Below are 24,836 nucleotides of genomic sequence, written 5' to 3' on the forward strand. Positions count from 1 at the left end.
AGGAGGTCAGATTACACATATTGCCATGTACAACAAAAAACTTACAATGCATCAAATGAGCTATAATCTTGATATATATTGGAAGAGTGAAATGCAAGATAGAACGCGTCTACTTCTCTCTATTTATCTCATGAAACCAGTGTAATATTGTGTGTGAATCAGTTGAACAGGCCTAAACAACATAAACACACTTAATATTTGTTTCAGATACTTACCAACACACGAAGCGAGTCTAAGCTTATTTATCTCCACTTCTGCTGCACTCTGAATAAGAATATTGACATTAATGCATTAGTGTCTTTTCTTCATATTCTTCATTCTTTTTCGACACCATTCACATAACAAATCTTCCTCCCCTTTAAATCCAGTATCATTGTATGGTTTATATTCTTGTTCATGTCGTGTTTTTGAGCCATATGAGGGTTGTAGTTCACAGGGATCATTAGCGCTAGCTAGTACTTCATCCACTGGCCTTTTTCCCCCTACTAGGCCTTATTATTTGCTTCAGAAGAGCCATCTTTGGCACATTCCAATGCTCTATATGTCTACAAACTTTTCCAGATTTCTCATTGAAATAGTATTCTGTATAACCAGTTGCTGCAATTTTAAGTATCATGTAGAGTTAAAGGCAACGACAAGAATCGAATAAAGTCAGTAGACTGTAGATGTAGAAGCAGTGGCTTCACGAACCTGAAAGAATGGGCTTCCATGGAAATGACAGTACGCAACTAAAACGCCAATGACCAATCGCCTTGTCCTGTATTTACAAACGCGCGCACTTGGTATACATCACAACTCTATCTAATAGACGAAGGAATTGTGAGCTAACCTCAAAGTCCTCCCACTTCATGAGTTTCATATTTGATGTTTCAACAAGGTAACCAAAATTAGTACAGTTCCTTTTAAACCGACTAAGCCCTTTGAAGGAACCTGCTGGATCCGCAAATTCACACTTCTCTTCATATGCATTTAGGGTCAGATTTCCTGATAGCATAACATACAAAATCCAACTATGAAAAAACGAAATCATTGAACTTTGTTTTGCATCAATAAAATCACTTAATTTAGGATTTTAGGCTTAAACTCCACACTCCATCGAATTATAACACTTCATGAAAGTTTAAATACCTGTAACAAAGTAGGATCTTTGGAAGTCGTCTTTAATGTTATCAACAACAAGGGCACGATCAACAAGTCCAGAACCATCAGTTGCAAGTTCCAAATTCCCTTCTGAAGGAGCTTCAGTACCCGCCGGAGAACGGAAAATTGATGCAGCAATCCCGAGGAATTCAGAACCATACCAAGCCAATTTGAGCAGCAAATTTTCGGACTCAGAATCTTCGCTACTAGTACTAGTATTGTTTGATGAGTTACTTGTTGAGTTTTCAACGTTGCATCGGGACAACTTGAGTATTTTCTTACTGCTATTTGGCCGGAAAATGGAACGCCGGTCGCCGGACTGGAGATTGGGAATTTTGACGGAAGCAAAAGAAGTAAAAGTAGCCATAACAAAGATTTAGTTTTAGTCGTTAATTAGAAGTTGAAAATGGAAAATACTTGTATTAATAAAAATAAAAAATATCTATGTTCATATTAAATACTGACCACAAAAAAATGAAAAATTATAAGAAGGGCCTTGAAAATTCTTTTTCCATTGATGGAATATTTGTCATTTTTATTTTACAGTGCAAAATAATCAAAAATATAATGGTACATTTTCTATTTACCCATTTAAGTGTGTTTTAGGCAGGTATTACTCATACGTGTAGTGTTATAATTTATATACTGCAAATTAAATTTTATACAAAATAGTACGAAAATTCGTGTAACAATCAACTTTGCCAGAAAATTGTTATAATGCAGAAATGAAATATACTACTTTGCCTCCAAAATTAAGTCCAGAAACAAACTAATAAAGTAATTCCAAAATCATGCTTTTATAACAAGTTAATTTTCTAAAAAGAAAAAAAAAAACTAAGATTAGCAAAGCAATTCTATAACACCAGGTAGTATAGAAAACTTTCTAGGAAGGAATCCTAAGAATTCTCCATCAGACTGAACAAATATGGAGCCACTGCTGCCAATCTCTTCAATTTCGATTGAGCGTGCCCTGCAACGACAAACAAAAACTGTTGAAGAATCTCATAAACATAGAATAAGCTAACATACCCCTTAAAGTGGATCTTTGAAGTTCTTATGGATATTGTAGTATAGGCGTTTGATCCTAAAGGCATTACTTTCTGAATAACTATGTCCAAACTGACTTCTTTTTCAAGATGCACAGGGGTGCACTAAAGTAGTTGCTGTTAATGGGCAACTTGGAATTCACAATATGAATTTAAAGAAGAGATCAGAAATGATTTTTTTTTCTTTCTGAAACAGCGGTTGTATACCTTCTTGAAGATACATTTTTCACTGATAAGTGTGTCCCGTTGTACAGCTTATGTAGTTTGAGAACGAAATCATACCACTTGAAATCCTGCAGAATGACCATCTGCATATAAAGTAATTAGCCATTGTAAGTCGTATCTAAGCAGTTCTTGGAAAACAGTGATGTTGAAAATAATGACCGAGAACAGGGAAAGAGAAATCATTAAACCTCATAATCCCCGCTTGAGGGGTTGGCATTGGGTGTAATCTTCATTCCGCCACCAAAATATTTTGCATTCCCAATGCAAAGAGCAGTTACTTGGGAACATACTTCCCACTCACCCTCATCAACCTAGATCACCATCATGTTTTTCTACTGATAAGTAAAGACGAGCAAAGTAGAAAGACTGACAAACATATGTTGACCATGTAGAGCAAAATGAACCGCCCCCCTCATTATCCTGAGAATAGTTGAGAGATATAACCCAAACCCAGTAGGTAAACCAAACTGACCTTGATCCTAAGATCTTGGTTATGGTGCCGAAAGAAAGCTTGCAAAGCACCAATAACATAACACAAATTCCCAAATTTCTTGTACCTTGATGCATAATAACCTGCTTTTGCACTTCTGCAAAACATCAAGTGAATACCAGGTTCTGTCAGTACATGTATTTACAGATCAGAAGCTAGAACTGCATCGGCACACAAGAATAGGACTACTCACTGAGAATGAATGAAGGCGACAAAGCTTTCTTTGCTAGAATCACTAAGAATTGCTAGAATCAGATGTATTTCCCATAATTTGCTATATGCTAGAATCAGTTCTCCTTTTACATTAATTCCAAATTCTGGTGAAGACTCAATGCTTTGAGGGGGTAAATACAAGGCAACTGAATGGAGTAGATGGAGAGAAAGGAAAGGACACTACACTATTAGCATGTCTAATCTTTTCATTCAATGCCTAATTTTGGTGAAGACTCAATGCATAGAAGAGGTAAATACAAGGGAAATAGAATAGAGTATATTTTAGAGAACATAAGGACACAACTGTTGACTAGCCTCTCTAATCTTCCTAGAATTAACACTACAGTTGCACCTTAACACTTAACAAGAATCACAATTTTATGGGAGTTCAGGAGCAATGAAATCAGCAGTAATACAGGAACAACTAGTCCCAATTATAGAGGAGTGGGAATGGATAGCAGATTCTCATCACCAAATGTCAAACATAACCATAACCTAGGAAATTCCGGAAACTATCCTTACAGATGAATATCAGCAACATTGATGAAATAATGGGACTCTCCAATTTCTCCAGCTATGCATCCAACATCAATTTTGGATTTCAGCCCTACAAAACACCTAAATCAGACTTTCTTCAGCAAAAGGAAGGAGAAGGATGGCGAATAGATATACTGCAACCGTTAATAGAATAGGATATCTACTTCTCTGCGATTTATTTATTTTCTGGGCTAAAAAGGGTCTTGAATCAGACTTTTTGCCAACAAGAGATGGAGTCCTTGTGCCAAGTACCTTTAGCAATGCGTTCTATGGCATCATGTGGATCATTTTTCCTGATGAAAAGAAAGACCATCTATAAATACTGATACTCCATGCAAGGAATGACAAAAAATTAAGCTACAAAAACAGCAGAAGTTGCAGTTACCAGCCAAGCGTCCTGGCAAAGTCAGATCCAGTACCCAAGGGGATTATCTGTTAAGAAAGGATGTCATTTAGGTATCTTCACGGGGTAATCGATAGCAAGCAGTTTGTAATGCAATAAGCACACAAAATGAACTTCACGATATCTCAAAATAATGTTATCGATTTGATTAAACAATGCCAATCAGCCAATGATGACTCACGCCAAGAGCAGTAGAATGGCTGGAGTTCATATCATGATTACAAACAGGTTTTCCACCGCAAAAGAAGCCATTAACAACCTGAAAACCATGAGTTTTAATCAATTAAGCCAAAACTTAATATTAAGCATGGATTTATGAGCCAAATGGCAATATAAAAGAAACTATGAATCCTGTTTGAGCTATAATATCTGCAGGCTGCCATAGAAGTTGCAGCAAAAGAAAAGCCAACATTAAGTATAATTCAAAGGGAAAAGTACTAAGGAAATTTTATCACTACACCAAAATGATGATATACTACCAGCCAGCCACAATTGTAGATGAGTCTACCTTTAGACAGAGAAAAACTTACTTGAAAACTATTTCACTTGCTCTTTATTTGTTATATTAGCATATTTTAACTTGGTAGCAGTTCTGGGCTACTAGAAGAACAGTGAGTTGTTAATGTTTTTTTCCTTTTATCAGTGCCAGGACTCTAGCTGTGTGTCTTAATGCCGGATGCACCTTAGTACAAAAGACAACTGAAAACTGAAGACCTAGAGAGACTCAGAGGCAAATGAGGAAAAACAGATATAGAAATTTAACTGATACACCAAAGACAATCCCCCACCAACTCCTTACTGTTTCCTTTTTGTGCTAAATACATGTACTTTTGCAGTTTGAAAACATAAAGAAGACATTTTAGAATTCAGGAAAGAAATAGGACGAACCTCATGAAGAGTTCCATCACCACCGACTGCTATTACAGCATCAGCTCCTTCACGTATAGCCTGACAGTACAATTGAGATAAACGTTTCTGCATTCCACCTGATACTAGCTTAAATCAGAGATGTTTAGGTGTTTACCTCTCTTGTTATGTCAATGGCATGAGAAGGACCTGAAGTTAAAGATTCGCATATCTGGTCAAAACAGAGAGAACTTTTTCACCAAAACAATCATTGACAAAGAACTACAGTAATACCTACAAGAGCATTAAACATTTATTTCCATTTTAAGTTACAGCACGTAGATATATCCCATGTAAGAGGGATATATTATCCTACCAAGCCGAATTTTTTACAGAAATCAACTTATATGATACTCCTATCATACTTAATTAGCATCGAAGAATAAGTAAAGCCTGATAAACTTTTGGGTTTTTGAAATTTACTGGGAAAACAAGCAGTCTTATGCTGATACTGAAAGCAGCCACCATTTTGGGATCTAGCCAAAATGATTATGCCATAATATATTTTAGGATGGAAGGCAACAGTTTGCACCCTCTAGCTAATTTCACTTTCTGATCTCTACAACTTAAGAGAAAAGATAGGTAGCATTATTTATGAAACTTGACTAGAAAATTACACACATTTAAAAACTCCCCGTTTGTTGAAAATATGGTCCCCCTATAATGGAGAAGGCCATGGGTCAATATATAGCTCTTACAACAGACTATCAGGAATATAACTTCAGCTGCATCTACACTTGTCAAAAAAAGACATCAAACACATTTATTATGACTGAGTATGGGCAAATTCTGATCCTTACCGGACCACAAAAAGGAAATTTCAGTTCCACCAAAGTATAAGAGGGTAGATGTTGCAGAATATCGTGGCACAAATATTCTGATACCTATAGATGACGCTACCGTGAGAATTTGAGGACCTTTTGGATGCTCGTGCATGCAAATTATGAGATGTTACCAATATGTACTTCCACCATTATATTCAGTTTTATATCCTCGATGTTTGGTAAAAACTTTACATTGTTCAAAATCATGAATTTCCAGAAGTCTAGAATCAAAATTTAACTCAACACATACAATCTAGTTCATAAGAAGTCTAATAACCCTGGTATGTGAGTATGACCACTTCTGTATATTAAAGTTGACTTCATAGGAACATTCGTAATTCGTCTATTAAAACTTCAGGAAAATTAGCCTTAACATAGGAACAAAACATGAAATTCATAAGGAAAAGGCAATTACATCCATAAAACCAATTAGATAAGCATTAAAAAATTCTATCAAAAGTTAGAAACTTTAACAACAAATAAGCAAAGAAAACCATAAGTTAGGGAAACTTACATTACAGTCATTCCCCAGGCGAGACCTGAGGTAAGGAAGTAACTTCTTCCATTGCTGACCCGTAGTTCCATTAGCTCCTGCTCCAATAAAACCAAGAAAAAGACCAATCAACAACACCTCAAAGCCTTAAATTCCAAATTCAACCACATTAAACATGTCAATCAACACCTTCATTTCCCAATTTTAAGAACCCTCATCTTATTTCATTCCATTAATTATTTTTCTTTTACAAAAAAGACGCATTTATGAAGAAAAGGATTTGGGGTTCAATGCAAATAGTGTGGGTAGGTAGGCACACATTTCAACTTGAAAACCTGTACTGGTGAACTATTTAAACGGAGAAGGGGAAAAAAAATAAAATCTTGAAAAGAAACAAAACCTCTGGGATTAACGACGAATATGAGTTCACGGCGGCGAAAGGAAGCGCCGCCGCGGAGCACACTGCAGTCAGATGAGGTGAGATCTGATGACATAGGCGATTGTGCTCTGATTAAAGAAGGATTCCTGGCCATTGCAACTACTACTACACCTTGATATATAATCATTCTTGAAGTAATAAATTTATATATACACACACAAGAAAAGGCACACCTTTCTATGTGAGGGAGATTTTGATAAGGATTAGAAGGTAATCAATGGAGGTTTTGAGAGTTGAAAAAACTGAAATTGGGGTTTAGTTAATTACTCTAGCTAGTTCTACAGTAAAATACTGTTGTTGGCAAATCTTGTTTTGTTTTTGTTCCATTTTGGGACAAAAAAAAAAGATCAAATTCACAAGAAAAATAGTAATGTTTCAATGATGGAAAAGGTTGTTTGATGGGATCTCTTTTGGACTCATTAAACATTATTCAAAAAACAATTCCAATTTGATGCTTAGATTGTGAGTGTTTTTGTTGTACAAGTATGTTACATTGTTTTTATTATTTTAAATACAATAATTTTAGTTTGTTTAGCAAAGTTTATGTGAAACCAATTGCACCTTTTTAGGGGTGAAATGTGATTTTTGCTTAAAATATAGAGTATTTATTCGGCGCAAATTCAAATTAATCAAGACTACAATGCAGGTAATATCAAGTAAAAAACAAAGGTGGATGTTGAATATTGAGTAAAAATAATACAATTATTGTAAAAAAAATTCGAATAAATGAGACTATTATAAAGAGATGTGAATGTAGCAATTGAAAAATATTATCACTGTATCTAACAACTAATTCGATTTTAGTTTGACTATGAGATTATTTTTCTATCCCATTTCCTCCTTTAATTTTTTATTTTTTATTTTTTTAAAAAAGAAAATAATTCTTGTTTTATTTTTTAGAGTCAATTTAACATATTTTTAAGCTAAAATTGATTATGTTATTTTAATATTAAAATTTAGCTATTCAAAAATTACATGAAGAGCATCATAGGTTGTAAAGAAAATTATCATATCGATAATGACCAAAAACACATATTAAAATGGATATTGATCGAAGTTTATATAATTTGACTCTCAAAAATTAATATGTGATAAGTACTTCAGATGTAGCTATTATTAGATTCTGTATGAAGTGAAAGTAGAACTAAAAATTAAGTACCAACAAAAGTTGTCATTGAGGGATAAGTATTTCTTTCATCTTAAGTAGCCGTCATGGATTTGAGTACTGCATCGAGGAACTACATAATTCAAAATATATATCTTGAGCAGCATATAAAAATCAACTTTGGGAAAAATTCAATACGATCAAACAAGCTTGAAAGAGTGCAAATATCTTCCTTCGTTCATTGTTGATAGCACATTCAAAAGTCTCCCTAATGACAATCGCTTCATCGGTCATGGTTAAACATGCTCGAAAGAGTCCAAATATCTTCATACATAACTTCCTACACCCACTATTGATTGCACATTCAAAAGTCTCCTCAATGACAATCGCTTCATACCATAAATTTCCCAACATAATAAATCAAAAATCTATGAACATGAAGTAGTTTTTCAAAGCTATACAAATATCAAATCAACACGCAGATCCCCGATAAATTCTTTGCATTTTTTATAATTTAATCACATGGCGATTTCAACCGAGTAACAAGTAAATAGTCTTTAGTTAATTAATAATCTTTAATAAAACATCATCTTGCAGACCTGTTAGTTTAGTCACATAATGATTTTCAGTTGAGGAACTAATAGGTAGTCTTTTAGTTAATAATCTTTAACAAAATATCATCTCGCAAATTTGTTAGTCTAATCACATGATAATTTTTAATTGAGGAACAAGTAGTTAGTCTGTTAGCTAGTAATCGTTAAATTCATCATATTCGAAAAAAGATTTTGAAACAATATCTCTTTGTTCTAGTCTTTCCTTATTAAATAACCAAATATCTCCATCTTTTCAAATTTGCCACATAATATTATCACAAATTTAAAATTCTACGATTTCAGGAGAAAAAATAATCGTAGTATTTAAAGAACAATAAGTTACACCACTAAATATTTAAATAACATATATTTTATATTGAAAAGTGCTAAAATGGCTAGAAAATTTTAAAATTATAATTTTTTTTAGTTTAAAATGAACTAATCTTTTTTGTCTTCTTTTTTTTCTAAAAATATTAAAATTAAAAGGGGTCAAAATATTTTTAAATAGTAAACAACATATAAAAAATTCTCAGGGCAAAAATAATTTTCCTTTTATATCTTTGTATCCAAGACTACAAACTTTATATTATCCACATTTATTAGTCTTTTTCCTGAATTAATATTACCGATAAACAATTAATCACACATTTTCTTAGAAAAATATCTAACCTATTCCTACTAATTGTACCAATTTTCATTATTTTGTAACACTCCTATTTTTTTTTTGACGAATAAAATTCCAAATTAATTACTCACCTAAAAGTTCTTTTTAGGTAGTAAAAGTATATTTTTTTTTAAAAAAAAACCAAATATTTGACAAACGTCATCTCCTTGGTTATGTTTTTTTCTTGATAAAACAGAGAGAACCCACAAGCATCGTCTTCTCCTCCTCCTCTTCTCCCATTTTTACGACTATATACATACACAAACAACATATATCAACCTATACATACAGATATGTATAGATAATCCGTATCTATCGCCATCAATCGAACAAATTCGAATTTGCAATCATCGAAACCCCAAACCCCCTCATTTGATCCAGGTAGAATTATCAACCCTAGATTCGCAATAAACTTCAATTTCAACATCTGATTACGAATGAAACCCTAGAATTGTGTGAATCGTATTGAGCATTACTTGTTTATATGTAGTTATGAAAAGAAGAGGTTGTACGCGAAATTAGGATTTGCATTGTTTTTTTTTATCAGGAGGTGGAAGTCGAATTGGAAATAGATGAGCTGGTTTTGTGGTTGAAGATTTGATTGTTTGTTGTGCAGGATCGGAGCTGGAATTACTGTTTGGTAGCTGTGTATAATTTATATCCGGTTTCATTTGAATGGGAGTTTCGGGAATTTAGATTGATGCTGACCTTGGATTGACGTTTAGAATTTTGGGTTGGTTGATTATGATATAAATTTCGGTGATTTATTGCGAACTTGGATAGTTGGAATCTTATTGGATCGTTTTTTTCCTGAGGTTGATTTGGGAGAAGTTTGTAGAACATGAATTGAATCTTGTTTATTATTGTTGATTTATTGTATCAAGCTTTTGTGGGTGAAGCATATTTATTTGATAGTGGTGCTACTTATTCGTCGTGGGTGAGGTAGCTGGTGCGCAAGAATGAGCTTGGAGAATGAAGATGGAAGCGCCACCAATCACATCTCTGAAATTGGTGATGAAGTTCGGAAGTAATGATTTAACTTTCTTGTTTAATTTCTAACAGGGTTTATTTGTTAACTTTTTTAATGTGAGTGCTCTTTGTGATAACTCAGGCATCCAAAAGTATCATATACAAGAGAGTTCCTTTTGTCACTCAGTCAACTGGAGATTTGCCAGAAGCTTCCAACTGGGTTTGATCAGTTGATCCTGAGGTAAGAATGTTTGCAGAAAGTGTCATTTGCTTGAAATTTTGGAGCAATTAGTTGTTACTCTCCCAAAATTTGTTGGTAGTTCTTTGTTAGGTAATTTTGTTTTGATTATCATGGAAAGGATTAGTAATTTGCATTTTAAATTTAAACAGTGAGCTCGAGGACACCTCACGTGGCATACAAGACCGCCAAAAAATACCTGGAAGCTTGCCATCTCTAGGTTTCAGACGCAATGATTATAGTTCGTCTCCACCTACTCGTGGTGATTCTGATGGCAGTTCCAGAGGCATTTATGGAAGATGGGACAGCCGTTCGTCAGGGCGTAGTGATCGAGATAGTGATTCACAATCAGATAAAGATTCAGGTAAAGTTGATATTCTTTCACATATAGTTATTGTCTATGTTAAACTTGATTGCTTCAACTATGAATACATATTTGTGGTCCATGGGTGTACAGTTTACTGCTGTGAGACCACAAGATAGAGATTCACAGCACCCCCTGTCTAGTTTGACGTAAATTTGACTGTTCACAAAAAAAAAAGTTGCTCCTTTGCATGGTCCAAAGCCATCATAGTACACTAACCTGGGATCAGGTTGTCTGTGCTATGGGATCAAATACACGTTGTGCCTAATCGTAACATCTAATGAGCTCAGGAGATACAATTACATTGAAGAAACCACCCTGAGAAAGAACTGATGCTTCCAGAAGAATAGTCTGTCTTCTTCTTTGATTTATCCAGAAGCTCTTGGAAAGTTGAAATTTGACAAAACATATATGCTTCTGTTACCTGCACCAACAGAGATAGAACGGAGGAATCAATTAGCCTGGAGTTGTGAGGGACATGTAATGGAGTCAATATTAAGATATTCAGCGTCCTTGGCTATTGAATAGGTGTTGAATAGTTGGAAGATATTCTCATTGGATAATTGGAGCCAAACATCTGGAAAAGGTCAAAAATTGTGTTGAGGTGGAAGCAGATGACCATAGGTTGACCTTTTGATTTGAAAAATCTGAGGTAGAGTTGGTGCTGTTCTGGATGCTCTAACAATTCACGACACTTTTGCCTTCTATTGATGCGTCCTTTAACTATTCATGAGCTCATAATGTAAAGCTGATGTAAGTAAGTGGTGTGGTCCCTGAATAATAATGAAACAACAAATGCCATAAATGTGAATAACTGGGTTAATGTTCGTACCCACAAATGTCTTGGGCTAAGAATTATATGCAATGTTAAGGGATATATAACTGTCTAAAGTTTTCCTAGAGGATTTCCTTACTAAATACTCTCTTGTCTCAATCTATACGTCTCACTATCCTTTTTAGTCAGTCCCAAAAGAATGACGTATTTCTATATTTAGTAACAATTCAACTTTAAAATGCTCATATTACCCTTAATGAAATGATTTATAGCCACAAAAATATCTGATTTTAGACCACAAGTTTCAAAAGTCTATCTTTCTTTCTTCAACTCTGTGCCAAGTCAAATTACATCACATAAATTGGGACGGAGGGAGTAGCAAATGTCAAATGCTTACTGACATGAATGTCCATTATCTGTGTAGTAAAGGGATTAAATTAGAAGTTAGTGAATCAGGACGAGGTTTGAGTCTGAATAACTAGAGGGTATCACTTCACAAAAACATCATCCCATATGTGTCTCGTTACCAAGCTTACTGATACAGAGCAACTCTGTTGAATGAGTTATCATCGGGTAACAGTAATTCAGGAGTACTGATGAGACCTGAACATTATAACAAGCACATTAAACCACACAAGTAGTGCAGTGCAGAGAAACTTTCGTGCCTATGAGTATTATACTTATATATACTATATGCTTTAGAAGGAATGGAAAGAGGATTATGCTACATGTATCAAGACAATCTTTTTATATTTGTTATTTGAGAAATAAATTTATTTATAAAGCTTGAGATCTACAGATTATTATGAACAATTAAAATGGGTGTATGCAAACTTGAAATATAAATGAGAGAGTGTTAAGACTTGAGAGTTATATTAACAAAGAATAAATGTTTTGATTAACTTTGCCTTCCTATGCTAAGTGATTCTTTTGATTCTAAAGACATCTCTTATTCCCCTCCAACCAAATGATCCAAAAGATGCCAAGAGGTATGGCCTTCCCGTGTCTCTTAGAATTTTCCTAACTTTTTGATTCTGCCAGTAAACCAAAGGTCTTCCACATTCTTTGGCATCACCCATTGCACACCACTCATGTATAGGAAGAGCTGCTTTGCGTGACTTCAATGCAGAAACAAATGCTATGCAGATTCCTGAGAATTTTCACAGAAAAAGCATATACTGCAGAGAGAATCAAACTTAGTAGCATCAAAGATCGTAGGTTCAAAAAAATTAGAAGTTGACCAATTTCATCATCTTCCCAATCATCAAAATTTCTCCTGAAGTGAGTCTTCATTCCTCCTCTGTCTAGCATTCTGCAATTGTACACTGTTTTTTCCTGGTTAAACTATACAATGTAGGATATTGTTCATATTTTTTTCTTCTCCCAGCCAAACATCTCGTCAAAAATCTGCTTCTTCTCCCATCACCAACTTCCAATGAGATGTATTTCTGAAATTCTGACCATAATCTACCTATTTGCTCCCATACGCCACTTTTTGTAGGCGTAGACACTACAGGGTGTCCAGAACCCTTCTCTAATGTCAATAAGCTTCTTGCAGGGTTTCTCTCCATTCACATTGTATCTTCACAACCATTTTGAACAACAAACTCTTGTTGTGAAGTTTCAAATCTTCTACTCCCAAACCTCCACCTTGCTTACCTTTTATAACCTCCAGCCATTTTACCAGATGAACGTTTTCATGTCAGCATTTCCTTCCCAAAGAAACTGACTTCTCATGGAGTTTGACTTCTTTTATCATCTATTTCCCTCCAGTAGGGTTTTTATACTACTAATGTTTTGGGGCATCCGGACAGTAAGATGCCAGCTAATCCACATTGCTGAAGGTACTGTCTTTTTTGTTCTTGTGCTTCATTTATCCTATGCTGGGTGGGGACTTGTGTAATGCCGCATTGGTGTGCTCCTTCTAACTAAACATCATTCTCACTCAACTTTGCAACCTTCTCTTCTTTTCTTCAAAAACCACTTTTTTTTTTTTCTTTTTGTTGGTTAGACTTAGCAAAGGTAGGGGTAAGGCTTCGTACAGACCACCCTCCTTAGACCCCATTTGTTGGATTACATTGTTTTTTATTTTTATTGTTCAAAAACCAATATAGTCGGGTGAAAAGTGTCAAAAACATTGCGATCTAAATCAGATAGCTATATTTTCGTGGCTGCTGCATAAGTGCCTTTCATATGCTTATTCCTTCTTCGAGTACTATATTCGTTCCATCTGTGATCTCTATAAACAAAGTCTGAGGAATGCTTATTAAAGGTCTCGTCTTTGCATTCAATGCATCTCCATAACAAGAATTGGGATGCAGGTTATAGTTGTGGTCAAGTCATTAGTCTCTTGAATTCTGAGAGAGACTTTTAAGTATTTGTAGGTTAATATTTAGCTCCAACTTCTTACAATTCTCACTATTAGATGACTGGTTTGCAGAAATAGTGCTCCTCTTGCATTTAAGAACTGTAGGGTATTTGACCTTACCATGCGTCTTCCACTATTTTTCATTTTATGCACACGTGCATGTGGGTACTAAATGGTAAGTTTTCTTTAAGAAAGATCTATTTGGCAAACATTTTCTACAGATCCTGGTAGACGCTATGGTAATCAAGGCCGGCGCAGTTGGCAGAGTTCCGAGCATGATGGGCTTCTTGGAAGTGGTTCATTTCCCAGACCATCTGCGTATGCATCAGGGACTGCAACTAAGGTCCGTGCAAGTGATAATTATCAACTTAACAGGAGCAATGAGCCATACCATCCTCCTCGCCCGTATAAGGTGAATTTCAATTGATCATTGCTGCTCACGTAGTGACCACTTGCTTGGTCTGCTGCATGACTTGCCCATTATTTCAGATTATGCTGTGAAGATCTTTGAAAGGAATTTAACTTATTCAATTTTATTCTTGCAATACCTTCAGGCAGTACCTCATTCTCGTAGAAACACTGATGCATGCAATGATGAGACCTTTGGTTCAATTGAGTGTGCAAGTGAGGACAGAGTGGAGGAGGAAAGGAAAAGAAGAGGTATTTCCTCTTTCAGTAATATCATGCATGGCTCTTACATATAAAATATGCAATTTTGATGAGTTAGTGGACATTTCAACTTTGATTGGCTTTCTTACAGCTTCTTTTGAGTTGATGAGGAAGGAACAGCAGAAGGCTCTACAAGAGAAGCAGAAACCAAATGTAGAGAAGCACACAGCTGAATTTGATTCAGAAATCTCGGTACTGCTGGAAGATGATAAGAAGGATCGTGGGCTTCTAGACAAGAATACTAAAGTAGATATAATGGCCAGCCAGCCTATCGCAAACAATGATTCTGGAAAATCATCTTCCTCTTTGCAGAATCTTCCATCTAGACCGCTTGTGCCCCCGGGCTTTAAAACCACTGTTACGGATAAGACTTCTGGCTCAACAACTTTGAACCATTCATGTTTGACAGAGGTACTTGTACATCTCTTAGTTTATCTTATACATGAAAATCAAATCAGGTGCATCATTATTAGAGATGGAGTAAACCACTCTGCATTATGTATTGTTTGGCTTGGTTATCCGCTCAGCATTGTGCATTTATTTGCCTGGATTTTAGGGTTCTTTTCCTCCCTCTCTTCTTAATGATGGGGTTAGGAAAGGGATCCAAGATAATTCTAACATTTAGGGCTGTTGAGATATTTCTAACATTTAGGGCTGTTTTCACTCTTCAGCAGCCAGGTGATACAATGCTGTTAAGCAGCCTAATCCTTGATAATGTTGGGTAGGTTAGTCTCATTCCTATGTACACAACACACAAATACTATCTATATCTATATTTATATCCATATCTATATTATAATAAAAACACGAAAGTCCTTAGCGAAATGTTGTTTGCCTTTTTAGCCTTTGAAATATCACATTGGAGTAAATTGTCATTTAATTATCTTCTTATTGTTTAGAACTTTTAAATTAACTAAATTTTGACTATTGTGATCATTATTCAATTTAAAATCAATTACAGCATTACTTTTATAAAAATTTTCCTTTTTATTTATTTATATTCCTTTTGTCCACATACACGCTTTCCTTTTTAGTCGATCAAAAGAATGACACATTTTCTTTTTGACATATATTAAATAATACTATCAACATTTTACCCATGTTGGGTTCCACTTATTTGGTAAAACGTTCACAAAGGTGTACTCTTCTATTTATAAATTTCGGTTATTTTAAGGGTAATATTGGAACATTGCAAAGTCTTCTCATATTTCTTAAACTTTGTGCCTAATCAAACTGCATCACATAAATTGGGATGAAAAGAATAATTTATTTAGGTTTAGTTTCCGTCTATATATAATTATTTCTAATTTATTTTGGTTTGGTTAGACAATAATAATAGAGGAATCAAGAATTAATTTGCATGGACTTTTCAAATACTTCTTTTGTCCATGAGAACAAAAATTCTACCTCGTCTTGAAGTTCTAGTCCCACAAGGCCATACAATTGCCTATATTTTTATATTTTTTATTGTTGATGCCCATTGTCTTCCAACATCGTCATGATTCAGTATTCCTATTAGATAGGTCAAGAAGATTGAACGTTTTGTTGTTACAAAATATTACTTAGATTTCTCTCTCTCTTCATATTTAGGATTTTGAAATCAATTAAATTTGCTTATTTAGTATTTTTCTTATTTGAACTATATTGGAAGTTCTAATATTCTGAATGTTAAATCAATTAAGATTTAGCTCCGATATACATCATTTCATATTTGAAATATGTTGTAATTAACCATGTATAATTCTAAAAAAAACAACATAATTAACCATGTACAATACTTTTCTTACTTTTTTAATATGTAGGATTTTGAAATCAACTACATTTTTATTAAATAAAATCCAGCCTCCCCTAAGGCCTAGCTCGAGTGGCCAAAGATGGAGGATTTGTGGCTTAGGTCGCAGGTTCAATCTCTACACCATGCAAAGCGAAGCTCGGTATTTAAGTGGAGAAGGGTAGAGGGGCGGGTCCATTATCCGCCGAGTTTAGACAGACGAATTTCTCGGTTATCAAAAAAAAAATCCTTCCTTATTTGAACTGTGTAAGATGTCTTAGTATTTAGGACATTAAAGTCAATCAAAATTTAATCATCTGAAATAAATTATATCCTTATGAACTGGTGCTAAACATTTGAATCAACAAAAAGTAAATGATTCGTTTAATGTTGAGAGAAAATAATTAAGTCTTTGAATTCATTATTAGATAAATAATCCAGTTCAATTGCGCCCAAGGGTGTGGCCGTGTGACTTAGTGGTCAATGTCGTAGGTTAAGCACCATGAGACTTGAGGTTGACAAAAACACTAGGTCATTTCTTTTTATCCAACCTAGCCTTGTTCTAACCTTGGCGGACAGAGGCAAGGCTAGAACAGAGTTACTTGATATTTTTTGTTAGTTTATGGTGACATGTATGTCGTGGAATTAGTCAATGTGCACGGTTGATCCAGACACCACGGTTGTAAAAAAATCCAATTCAATTCTTTTCCATATTCATCATATAAATAAAAATGATTTAACATAATTTTTTTCACGTCTTTGATTTAACTTATCTTGTCGTATTAAATCGTATTATTTTTACCTTGCATGCATGTTTCTGATTCCTTTTTCTCTTTATTTGTTTTCTTTTCTTGCCCTTTCTTTTTTTCTCTTTCGAGCCGTGAGTCTTTCGGAAACAACTTCTTTGCCCCAAAATGCTTGGTTTAAGGTCTTCGTACATCCTACTCTGCCAGACCTCACTTATAGGACTACACTAAGTATGTTATTGTAGTTTAAAATTTTTCTGTACATGGGAAATCATAATATTTAGGACTTCAAAATCAATTAAGATTATACCTTTTTCCCCTTATTTGAATTATATGGCATAATTTCTTAGTATTATAAAAATAAAATTGTGTTGTAAATTAAAAATGACCTTCGGGGTGTCTCCGTAATTTGGGCTTGGAATTTCCATGTTGGAGATCTCAAGTTTTAAACCCTTGCCAACGAAAGCAAGGGGTTTCTTTCTGGGTTGAGCTTGTCGCACCGGGCTTGCCCAATGTGGGTTACCTCTCATGTGTGGTGCCAGCTATTGCACAGGAGCAGGGTTTTACCTTGTGCGTACCCAATAGGGAGCATCTGCGGGTTTCCCTTGTCAGAAAAAAAATTTAAACTGAAACCATTAATATGATAAATAGTCAAAATATCGTTTTTCGAAAACAAATAAAAAAGAGGAAATTAGTGGAAAATTACTTGACGCACACACACACACTCTTATTTTTACATATAGTTTTCTTCAAAGGCTTTTACATTTTATTTAATATATACAAATATTAAATTAGTTTATTTATAGAATAAAGTACTACTAAATTTAGGACTTTAAAATTTTGATTAGTTGATGAAATTTTATTTGAAAATAATTATGAAACTAATTCATATGCAACCATAAGGTTTTAGTAATTTCCAAATCAGTCCTCTAAATATATTTTTTTTCAAATTACTTGGCATTTTAATAGTCAATTCTCTTAGATCTTTATACATATTTTTTGGAAGGTCAATTCTGTTTGCTATAATGAGGATCAACATAAAGTACTAAAATGAACCCTACACTATTTTACTTTATTTGTTCTATTTTATGTTAAAGCATTAGATTAGACGCAAAAATTTAATCAGGCGTTTAACACGTTAGTGAGTTTATTAGATGCACAAAATTATTATTATAAATAAGTGATGGTGATAGTTGCACATGTTTTTATTTCACTCCTGTTAAGGAAATGAATTTTTATATCAAGTGAATCCAACAAGTCATGTCATTAAGATTCGAGAGTATAATATTTCTCCAATAGATAATTTTAAGGAAAGGATATCAATACAGTATGCTTTATTGAGTTGAAGTACAAATCTAATTAATGTGTGTAATCTCACAATAAAAAATCCTACTAATATGTGTGTGCTGCAAATTTGAAGATTGTGAATCTTGTACAAACTATTACTACTACTAACTATTAGAGCAAAAACAAGAAATATCTATGTATACCAGTTTGTACTAGAGGTGTTGCCAAAAAAACCATAATGAAACGGAAATAAGAGTGAATGAGCCAAAGGATCAGGAAAGAAGGGTTCTATCTATAATCTATTGCAGGGGCTTTTTGTTTGTCGTACTTCTTTTTTACCTTCTTGGTGTTTTATTAATAAAACATTGAAACTTATACCTTATAAAAAGAAGGGTTCTTTTCCATGTCATATTCTCAAGTTTTTTTTACACAGCTTGGTTTTGCAAAAGAGGAGCATGTCATGTGGAGGTGGGGATGTCCTTTCTATCTTCTTGTGGTGGAGATGTTCCCATTCCTGTTGTTACACAAAGATATACTACTTAAAGATGTAGAGCTTTCAAGATCTCTGTGTGAAAATAGTTCATTGATTCTATGATAGTCCATTCAAGAACCGTGATATTGGCTAACCCACAATTTCCTACTTGATTAGTCCACCTCAGTAATTTACTCTTGGTCCAATGTTATAACTTTAGAAACTGCATAAAATCCAAAAATACTGAACATGGAGAGCAATAGCCATGTGGTTGTGCGCATGTTACTTGATTCTATGTTTATGGGATTTGACTTGTATCCGTTCACATGGTTACATTTACAATTGACATCAATAGGCCTTGATCTTTTTTTTTTTCCTGATATAAATAGGTCTTCATGAACCACATTTGTATTTTCTTTAATTGCCTGCTTGTCATATCCCTTCTACAGATAGGGAAGCATGAAACTGAAGAAATTTTATTGGAAGCCAAAGCCGACGCCCGAAATGGTATCCATCAGAGCTTAGAAAGAGAGAGCTCCCAAGAAATTAGTTCGAGTGATCAACTTGAGCACAGTAGTTTGCATGCTTCATTTTTGAAGAAGAATGACCAAATTGTGAACTTGTCAGTGGGTTCAGTTGATTCCGATAGGAAACATAGCACGAGAGGTCATTCACTCCGGACTTCAAGTCTAGAGGAACATGAAGCTTTGAACAAGCCCTCGATTTTGGAACTCAGTGCCCAGAATTCAGGGGGCAAATATGTCGAGGAGTCCGATATCAACAATTCAAGTTCTATCCTGGATAAGATTTTTGGAAGTGCCATTGCAAATCTCACCGACTCTGTTGCTCCAGTCATAGTATGTACGCTTTGTGAGCCTCCACTATTTGAATCTCAATTTGTTATTCCTAATGCGATCCTATGAAGCCCCAACATACTTGTCCTTTTGCAGTTTACCTCAAATTTCTTTACGCTTTTGAAAACAAGTAAATTGAAAGGATTTACTTATTTAGGATGATCATAAGCTTGTAAATTGTTTCATGAGTTAATCACCATTGTACTTGAGATTGTTTTCATGAATCCTGAGTGTGGTAACAGTTCATTTCATCGACACCAAAGATTACAACAGTAGCCTAAACATAGAAAAATAATTTTACAAGATACCCTATTATGACTGGGATTGGTGCAGGACATATACAATCAATAGGAAGGATGCTTTCTTTATTTTTTATTTTGTCATCTGCCTAAATGCTGGGGATCAACTTGTGTTTTCCTTTTCCTCTTTTTCTGTCCAAGAATATCTCCCTCCCTCCTAATTTATATGGCACCTTTTGACTGGACACAAATTTTAAGAAAGAAAGGAAGACTTCTGAAATTTGTGGTCTAAAACAAACCGTACACATTTATGTGGTTTTAATTCATTTCATCAACGGCAAAAGGGGAATAAAGTTTTTTAAAAAGGGGAATTTTAAGGTAAATTCTTTTTAATTATAGGAATGTGACATTTTTTTGGGGGACGGATTAAGTCTGCTATTTAAATTGGATAGGGGGAGTAACTAACAATGTGGACTATTTAGTGGTCAAAACTTCTCATATTGCTTTCTGGCATCCCTGCTAACTAGTTACTTTTTGGCTCGACCATGTTGCTCAGAATGAAGGTAGTAAACCAAGTGAAACATTAGACTCCAAAGCTGTTCAATCATCGAAATTTGCTCATTGGTTTTTCGAAGAAGGTATATCTATTTCTCCCCCCCCTGCATTTCTTATTGATTTCTATCAAAATCTCTTGAAATTTTATGTAAACAGTCTTATCTCACTTATGTCATAGCAGAGAGGAAGCAGGAAGATGATCCTTCATCAAGCAGGCCTGGCGATCTGCTTGCATTAATTGTTGGTGGCGATAAAAACAGAACACAACCTTTTGAGGCTAATCCTTCAGATCAATTCCCATCAGAATTCTCCTATCATAGTCCTGATCCTACAAGTAAGTTTGTCCCCAATTTTCCTTCTTCGCCACTTGGGGGGCCTGAGCCTGTGTATAAGCCCAGTAAGAGGGAGGCAGCACCCACCATTCTTACTTGTGAAGACCTTGAGCATACAATGTTGTCCGAGTTCAGCGAAAAGAAGTCTAATTCGCAGCCACAAGGCTGGAATACTAATCACACAAAGCCTAAGGAACCTGTAATTGTGGATAGCCAGGCATCTCAACACCTCCTTTCATTATTACAGAAGAGGCCAGATCATGGAAATGTGACAGAGAAGTCCAATGCTGGAATTGAATCCTTGGAGCCACGTGGTGATATTACCATGCAAGACAGATCTAAGAAGGAAGATAACAAGGATACACTCACACTTGAATCACTTTTTGGAACTGCTTTTATGACCGAATTACAATCTGCACAAGCTCCAGTTTCAGTTCAGAGGATTTCAGTTGGTTCTGGACAAAATGTTTCTCTGGAAGCTCAAAAATCGTCCTTGCCTGGTTCTGATGATACCCTTACTTCTTTGATAATTGATGATAGAGCAACTAAGGAGAATATTGTCTTATCTTCAAGTTGCAGAGATCACACAAAGCTGGATAAGGCAGAAAACTGGTTGGGTTGCAATGATTCCTTGTATGAAGTCAATTCCTTGAGGCGCCAGACTGAAGCGGTCTCCAGAAATGGTGATTATCGGGCTGGTGGATTTCATCTACCTGTTGGCGATCCTTTGGTACCCCAGGTCTCTACGTTTATGCCCGCAGAAAATATGGGTAAAGGTGATTTGATGACTGTTAATTCAGTTGGCAGTGATCAAATGTCTTTGATGGGTCCAGGAGCACTGCCCTTTCCACGGGCTTCTCACGAACAGATAGAGTCTGAGATGCTGTTTCACCATCTCCATGGTCAACCATCATCTTCTCAGTTTCATCCTTTGCAAATGAATCAAGGGAAACCGTTACTTCATCCATTGGATTCTCGTCCTGCTCATTTGAACACTCAGATTATGTCTGGTCCAGAGGGCATGACTCGACATGATGCCGTTCCAGGTCATCAATTTGCTGGAAACATGATGAGATCTCCTTTTCACCACCCTAATGCTAGGGTGACAGGGTTTGATATTCCTGCTCATCATCCTATGCTGCAGCAGATGCAAATGTCTGGACCTCACCCCCGTCATCTGCTACATGACCGTCTAAGTGGTGCCCCAGTTCCTTCACATTCCAGTAATCAGGCAGCTGGCTTTGTGCATGAAGCTAACCCGATGCAAGGGTTCCCTTTTAAACCTCACCAAGTCAACGTTAATGGGATCGGGATGCAAATTCCAGGTAAAACTTTGATGTGATGTCTCTACAGCTTCCTGTCTGCGTCTTGTTCTTCTTTGGATTACACCTCAGTAATAAGTTTCTCTTTTTTGATCTTTGCTAAAATAAAAGCAACGAGTTTCTTAATCTTTGCAACACCTTCTGCTTATTTTTCAATTCTACTGTCGCGTATATTTATATCCTGCTATCTCCTGCCTGCGCCGCCTCACTTGCATTCTTTACTGATGGAAACAACAATATACTTGAATTGCAATTTGTTAGGAGTTTTACTCCATTGGTTACTGCCACCATACACCTTATTGTTTAAATTATCTCTTGTATTTATGGAGAACTTATTCATCTTTCCAAGACCTCCTTTCCTGTTAGATTTTGAATTTTTATCTAGTCAAAATTGAGGATTAACATGACCTAGTTGTGTATTCGCCAACATCAGCCTTAGCTTGCCCATTGAAAACCTGTTGGTCTAATGACTTAAAGTAGGTATCTGCTCATTCTTGTCGATTTTTTCATCAAGCTGCTCATTTTTTTCCGTTCCTTTCTGCAGTTTCGTTCTAGCCGTTTACAAGTAAAACCAGTAGCTATTCTTGTGTTATTATTCAGCTCTTTTTTGCTACAGATTACTCTGTTTGCGAAGCATGTCGGCTTTTGAGACTTGAACTAGTAAATTGTTTTTTGCATGCCCACTTATTTTCTGGATGCTATGTCTCGAGATATGCTTTGCTGAATACTATTGGACCCTGAAAATATAGAACAGAGTACAATATTGTCCACATATCATGTATTGTTAAAAAAATGTCTTGCACTCTTAGTTTTGCCACTTTTCTGATTGAAGATGAACTATCGATGTTTGACCATCTGTGTGAGTTTATATCATATTCTTTTCTTCCTCAGGCCCAGACATCAACAACCGAAACAATCATCCTGATGCCCTGCAAAGGCTTATCGAGATGGAGCTTAGGGCTTCTAAGCAGATTCACCCTTTTCCTGCTGGGCGGGGACAGGGGATGTATGGTCACGAGCTTGACATGGGAATGCGACATAGATAAAGGTTAACGTCTTTCATGTGGTACTGATATAGACCATCACTTATGGGCAAGATATCAGGAGAAATGACATAATACTTAGATTCTACTTTTTCGTACTAGGTGGCGGGTTTAGGGTTACTGTCTGTCATCTCTACATACATCAGTAAGGAGTGGCAGGAATGGGCCACTGTATCAACATCTCTTACTATATTGTGCAAACATGGTTGTGGAAATTCTCGTCAGTTCTTCTTGATCTGATTGTTACCCGCTCGCTCCCTTATCCCATTCCCTTTTCTTGGACATGTCTTTTAGTTTTCCCCAGAAAGAACTGTGCTGTATAGCACCAGAATACAGGCTATTCCTATTTCAAATATGGAGGCGGAGTAGCAACGATGGGCATGGATGGTGCTAAAGAAGCCATCTGGTTTCCATGTGCATATAATACTCTTGTGCCTTGTATTAGTAGATAATTGTTGCAAGGATAATGCAATCAAAGAAAGCAAAAAGGGGGACAGTGCAACTTATACTAGCTGGTCCATGAAGTTTTGTTTACAACTAGCTGGTCTATGAAGTGTTGTTTATAAGTTGTAGTAATTAACTTAGACCTACAATTTTCAACTCGTTTGAATTGCAGGATAAAGATCGTACTTGAACTAACATATTTCTGGAATGGATGAACTTCGAACTTCAAAACAAACTACTTTCCTATTCGACTTTAATACTCAAATGAAACTCATATATCCTATTCACGATGATATTTTTCTGAACAAATTCATATTATGTTTTACTAGAGTTAATTTAGCTAATTTTCAAAGTTAAATCAGATAATATTAATTTGATATTTTAAAAAAAAATTAGATATTCAAAAAATTTTAAAAAAAAGTACTTCGCAACAATTTTCGTAAATATGGTGGAAAAATTTCAAATGTTAATTAAAATTCATATCGTTTGATTTTTAAAAAGAAAATTGACAACTAAAAAGAGATCGAGGGAGTATTATTTAGGGAGTCGAGCAAGGGTGTTCACAGGTTAGTTTGGATCAGTTATTGATCAAGATCAAAATCAAATCAACTTAATTGATTTTAAAATTATCAAAACCTAAACTTACACTCCAAAAATGAGGATTGTCCAAGCCTTATAATCTACCATTTCATTTACTACCAATGTAAGACTTTTTTGCTTTAACACCCTACAACACTGTGCTTTAACACCCTACATTACGCTCAGTGCTTAGCAAAAGATACGTGGATAATATTAGATAATCTTTTATTTTTTTTGCCCCCAACATTAGGTGAAATAAATTTGCGTGTGTGTATATATATATATTATCAGTTTGGTTGGTATCAATTTCGATTTGGTTTGTTTTAGTTATTCAATTATTAATCATACACAAAAATAAAATAAACATTTCATGTAAAATGTGAAAAAGTGATAACAATCTATTCAAAACAAAAAAGATGCTTAAAATGATTGACATCAATGTGTTTCATCACTTAATTTACTATAAATAAAGCTTCAAAATTATCTATTTTGCCTAGAAAAAAGAGGCATCTTCACTATTTTTGCCTAGAACGGAAAATAATTAAAATGATTTGACATTTGATCACTTAACTCACTATCAATAAAGCTTCAACTTTAGACATTCATAAATGTTCTCACTTGGAAATTTTTGCTTTCATAAGTAAATTATAAATATATTTTGATGAAAACATAAATAAAATCTTTAAAATTGTCTATAAAAATAATATAGTATGATAAAAATTATGTTATAT

At 35.0% G+C, this 24,836-nt stretch overlaps 3 protein-coding genes across 8 annotated transcripts; 1 reads left to right on the plus strand and 2 right to left on the minus strand.

Annotated features, from left to right (window-relative positions):
* Nucleotides 1-41: 41 nt before the first annotated feature.
* Nucleotides 42-1,551, minus strand: LOC107008097. Of its 2 annotated transcripts, none has more exons than XM_027916308.1 (4): nt 1,129-1,551; nt 830-984; nt 691-757; nt 42-582 (listed from the first exon to the last, which is right to left on the minus strand). In XM_027916308.1, the coding sequence occupies exons 1-4, from the start codon at nt 1,505-1,507 to the stop codon at nt 461-463; spliced, it is 723 nt and encodes a 240-aa protein (XP_027772109.1). In that variant the 5' UTR covers nt 1,508-1,551; the 3' UTR covers nt 42-460. The 2 variants fall into 2 exon arrangements, with proteins under 2 accessions (XP_027772109.1, XP_015062492.1); XM_015207006.2 differs by having other exon boundaries at nt 42-597.
* A 269-nt stretch (nt 1,552-1,820) lies between these two features.
* LOC107008096 (sphingoid long-chain bases kinase 2, mitochondrial) lies at nt 1,821-7,143 on the minus strand. The gene is made up of 12 exons (XM_015207005.1): nt 6,678-7,143; nt 6,299-6,375; nt 5,079-5,132; nt 4,943-5,002; nt 4,236-4,313; nt 4,037-4,083; nt 3,904-3,944; nt 3,637-3,721; nt 2,884-2,998; nt 2,600-2,722; nt 2,394-2,494; nt 1,821-2,110 (listed from the first exon to the last, which is right to left on the minus strand). Exons 1-12 carry the CDS (start codon nt 6,841-6,843, stop codon nt 1,981-1,983), a joined length of 1,077 nt encoding a protein of 358 aa, XP_015062491.1. The 5' UTR covers nt 6,844-7,143; the 3' UTR covers nt 1,821-1,980.
* A 2,051-nt stretch (nt 7,144-9,194) lies between these two features.
* On the plus strand, nt 9,195-23,328 carry LOC107004986. 5 transcript variants are annotated; one of them, XM_027916309.1, is made up of 11 exons: nt 9,195-9,459; nt 9,695-10,105; nt 10,190-10,288; nt 10,438-10,649; nt 14,014-14,204; nt 14,347-14,452; nt 14,553-14,872; nt 19,187-19,594; nt 20,378-20,468; nt 20,564-22,042; nt 22,931-23,328. In XM_027916309.1, exons 2-11 carry the CDS (start codon nt 10,038-10,040, stop codon nt 23,083-23,085), a joined length of 3,129 nt encoding a protein of 1,042 aa, XP_027772110.1. In that variant the 5' UTR covers nt 9,195-9,459; nt 9,695-10,037; the 3' UTR covers nt 23,086-23,328. The 5 variants fall into 5 exon arrangements, with proteins under 5 accessions (XP_027772110.1, XP_027772113.1, XP_027772116.1 ...); XM_027916312.1 differs by having other exon boundaries at nt 9,236-9,459; nt 9,626-10,105; XM_027916315.1 differs by having other exon boundaries at nt 9,237-10,105; nt 20,567-22,042.
* The last annotated feature ends 1,508 nt before the right edge of the window (nt 23,329-24,836 follow it).

The sequence above is a fragment of the Solanum pennellii genome, chromosome 1 (assembly GCF_001406875.1).
Source record: "Solanum pennellii chromosome 1, SPENNV200".
NCBI lineage: Eukaryota > Viridiplantae > Streptophyta > Magnoliopsida > Solanales > Solanaceae > Solanum > Solanum pennellii.

Bases quoted from the DNA above. Each gene is read 5' to 3' on its own strand.
- LOC107008097 (XM_015207006.2), bottom strand. From the start codon at position 1,507: ATGGCTACTTTTACTTCTTTTGCTTCCGTCAAAATTCCCAATCTCCAG. The intron at 985-1,128 runs GTATTTAAACTT...TTATGCTATCAG, and splicing joins AAGATCCTACTTTGTTACAG to GAAATCTGACCCTAAATGCA. The intron at 598-690 runs GTTCGTGAAGCC...TTAAAATTGCAG, and splicing joins ATGGAAGCCCATTCTTTCAG to CAACTGGTTATACAGAATAC.
- LOC107008096 (XM_015207005.1), bottom strand. From the start codon at position 6,843: ATGATTATATATCAAGGTGTAGTAGTAGTTGCAATGGCCAGGAATCCT. The intron at 3,945-4,036 runs GTAACTGCAACT...TCTTTTCATCAG, and splicing joins TTTGCCAGGACGCTTGGCTG to GAAAAATGATCCACATGATG. The intron at 2,111-2,393 runs GTATACAACCGC...TTGTCGTTGCAG, and splicing joins AAAAATGTATCTTCAAGAAG to GGCACGCTCAATCGAAATTG.
- LOC107004986 (XM_027916309.1), top strand. From the start codon at position 10,038: ATGAGCTTGGAGAATGAAGATGGAAGCGCCACCAATCACATCTCTGAA. The intron at 14,205-14,346 runs GTGAATTTCAAT...CAATACCTTCAG, and splicing joins ATCCTCCTCGCCCGTATAAG to GCAGTACCTCATTCTCGTAG. The intron at 14,873-19,186 runs GTACTTGTACAT...TCCCTTCTACAG, and splicing joins ACCATTCATGTTTGACAGAG to ATAGGGAAGCATGAAACTGA.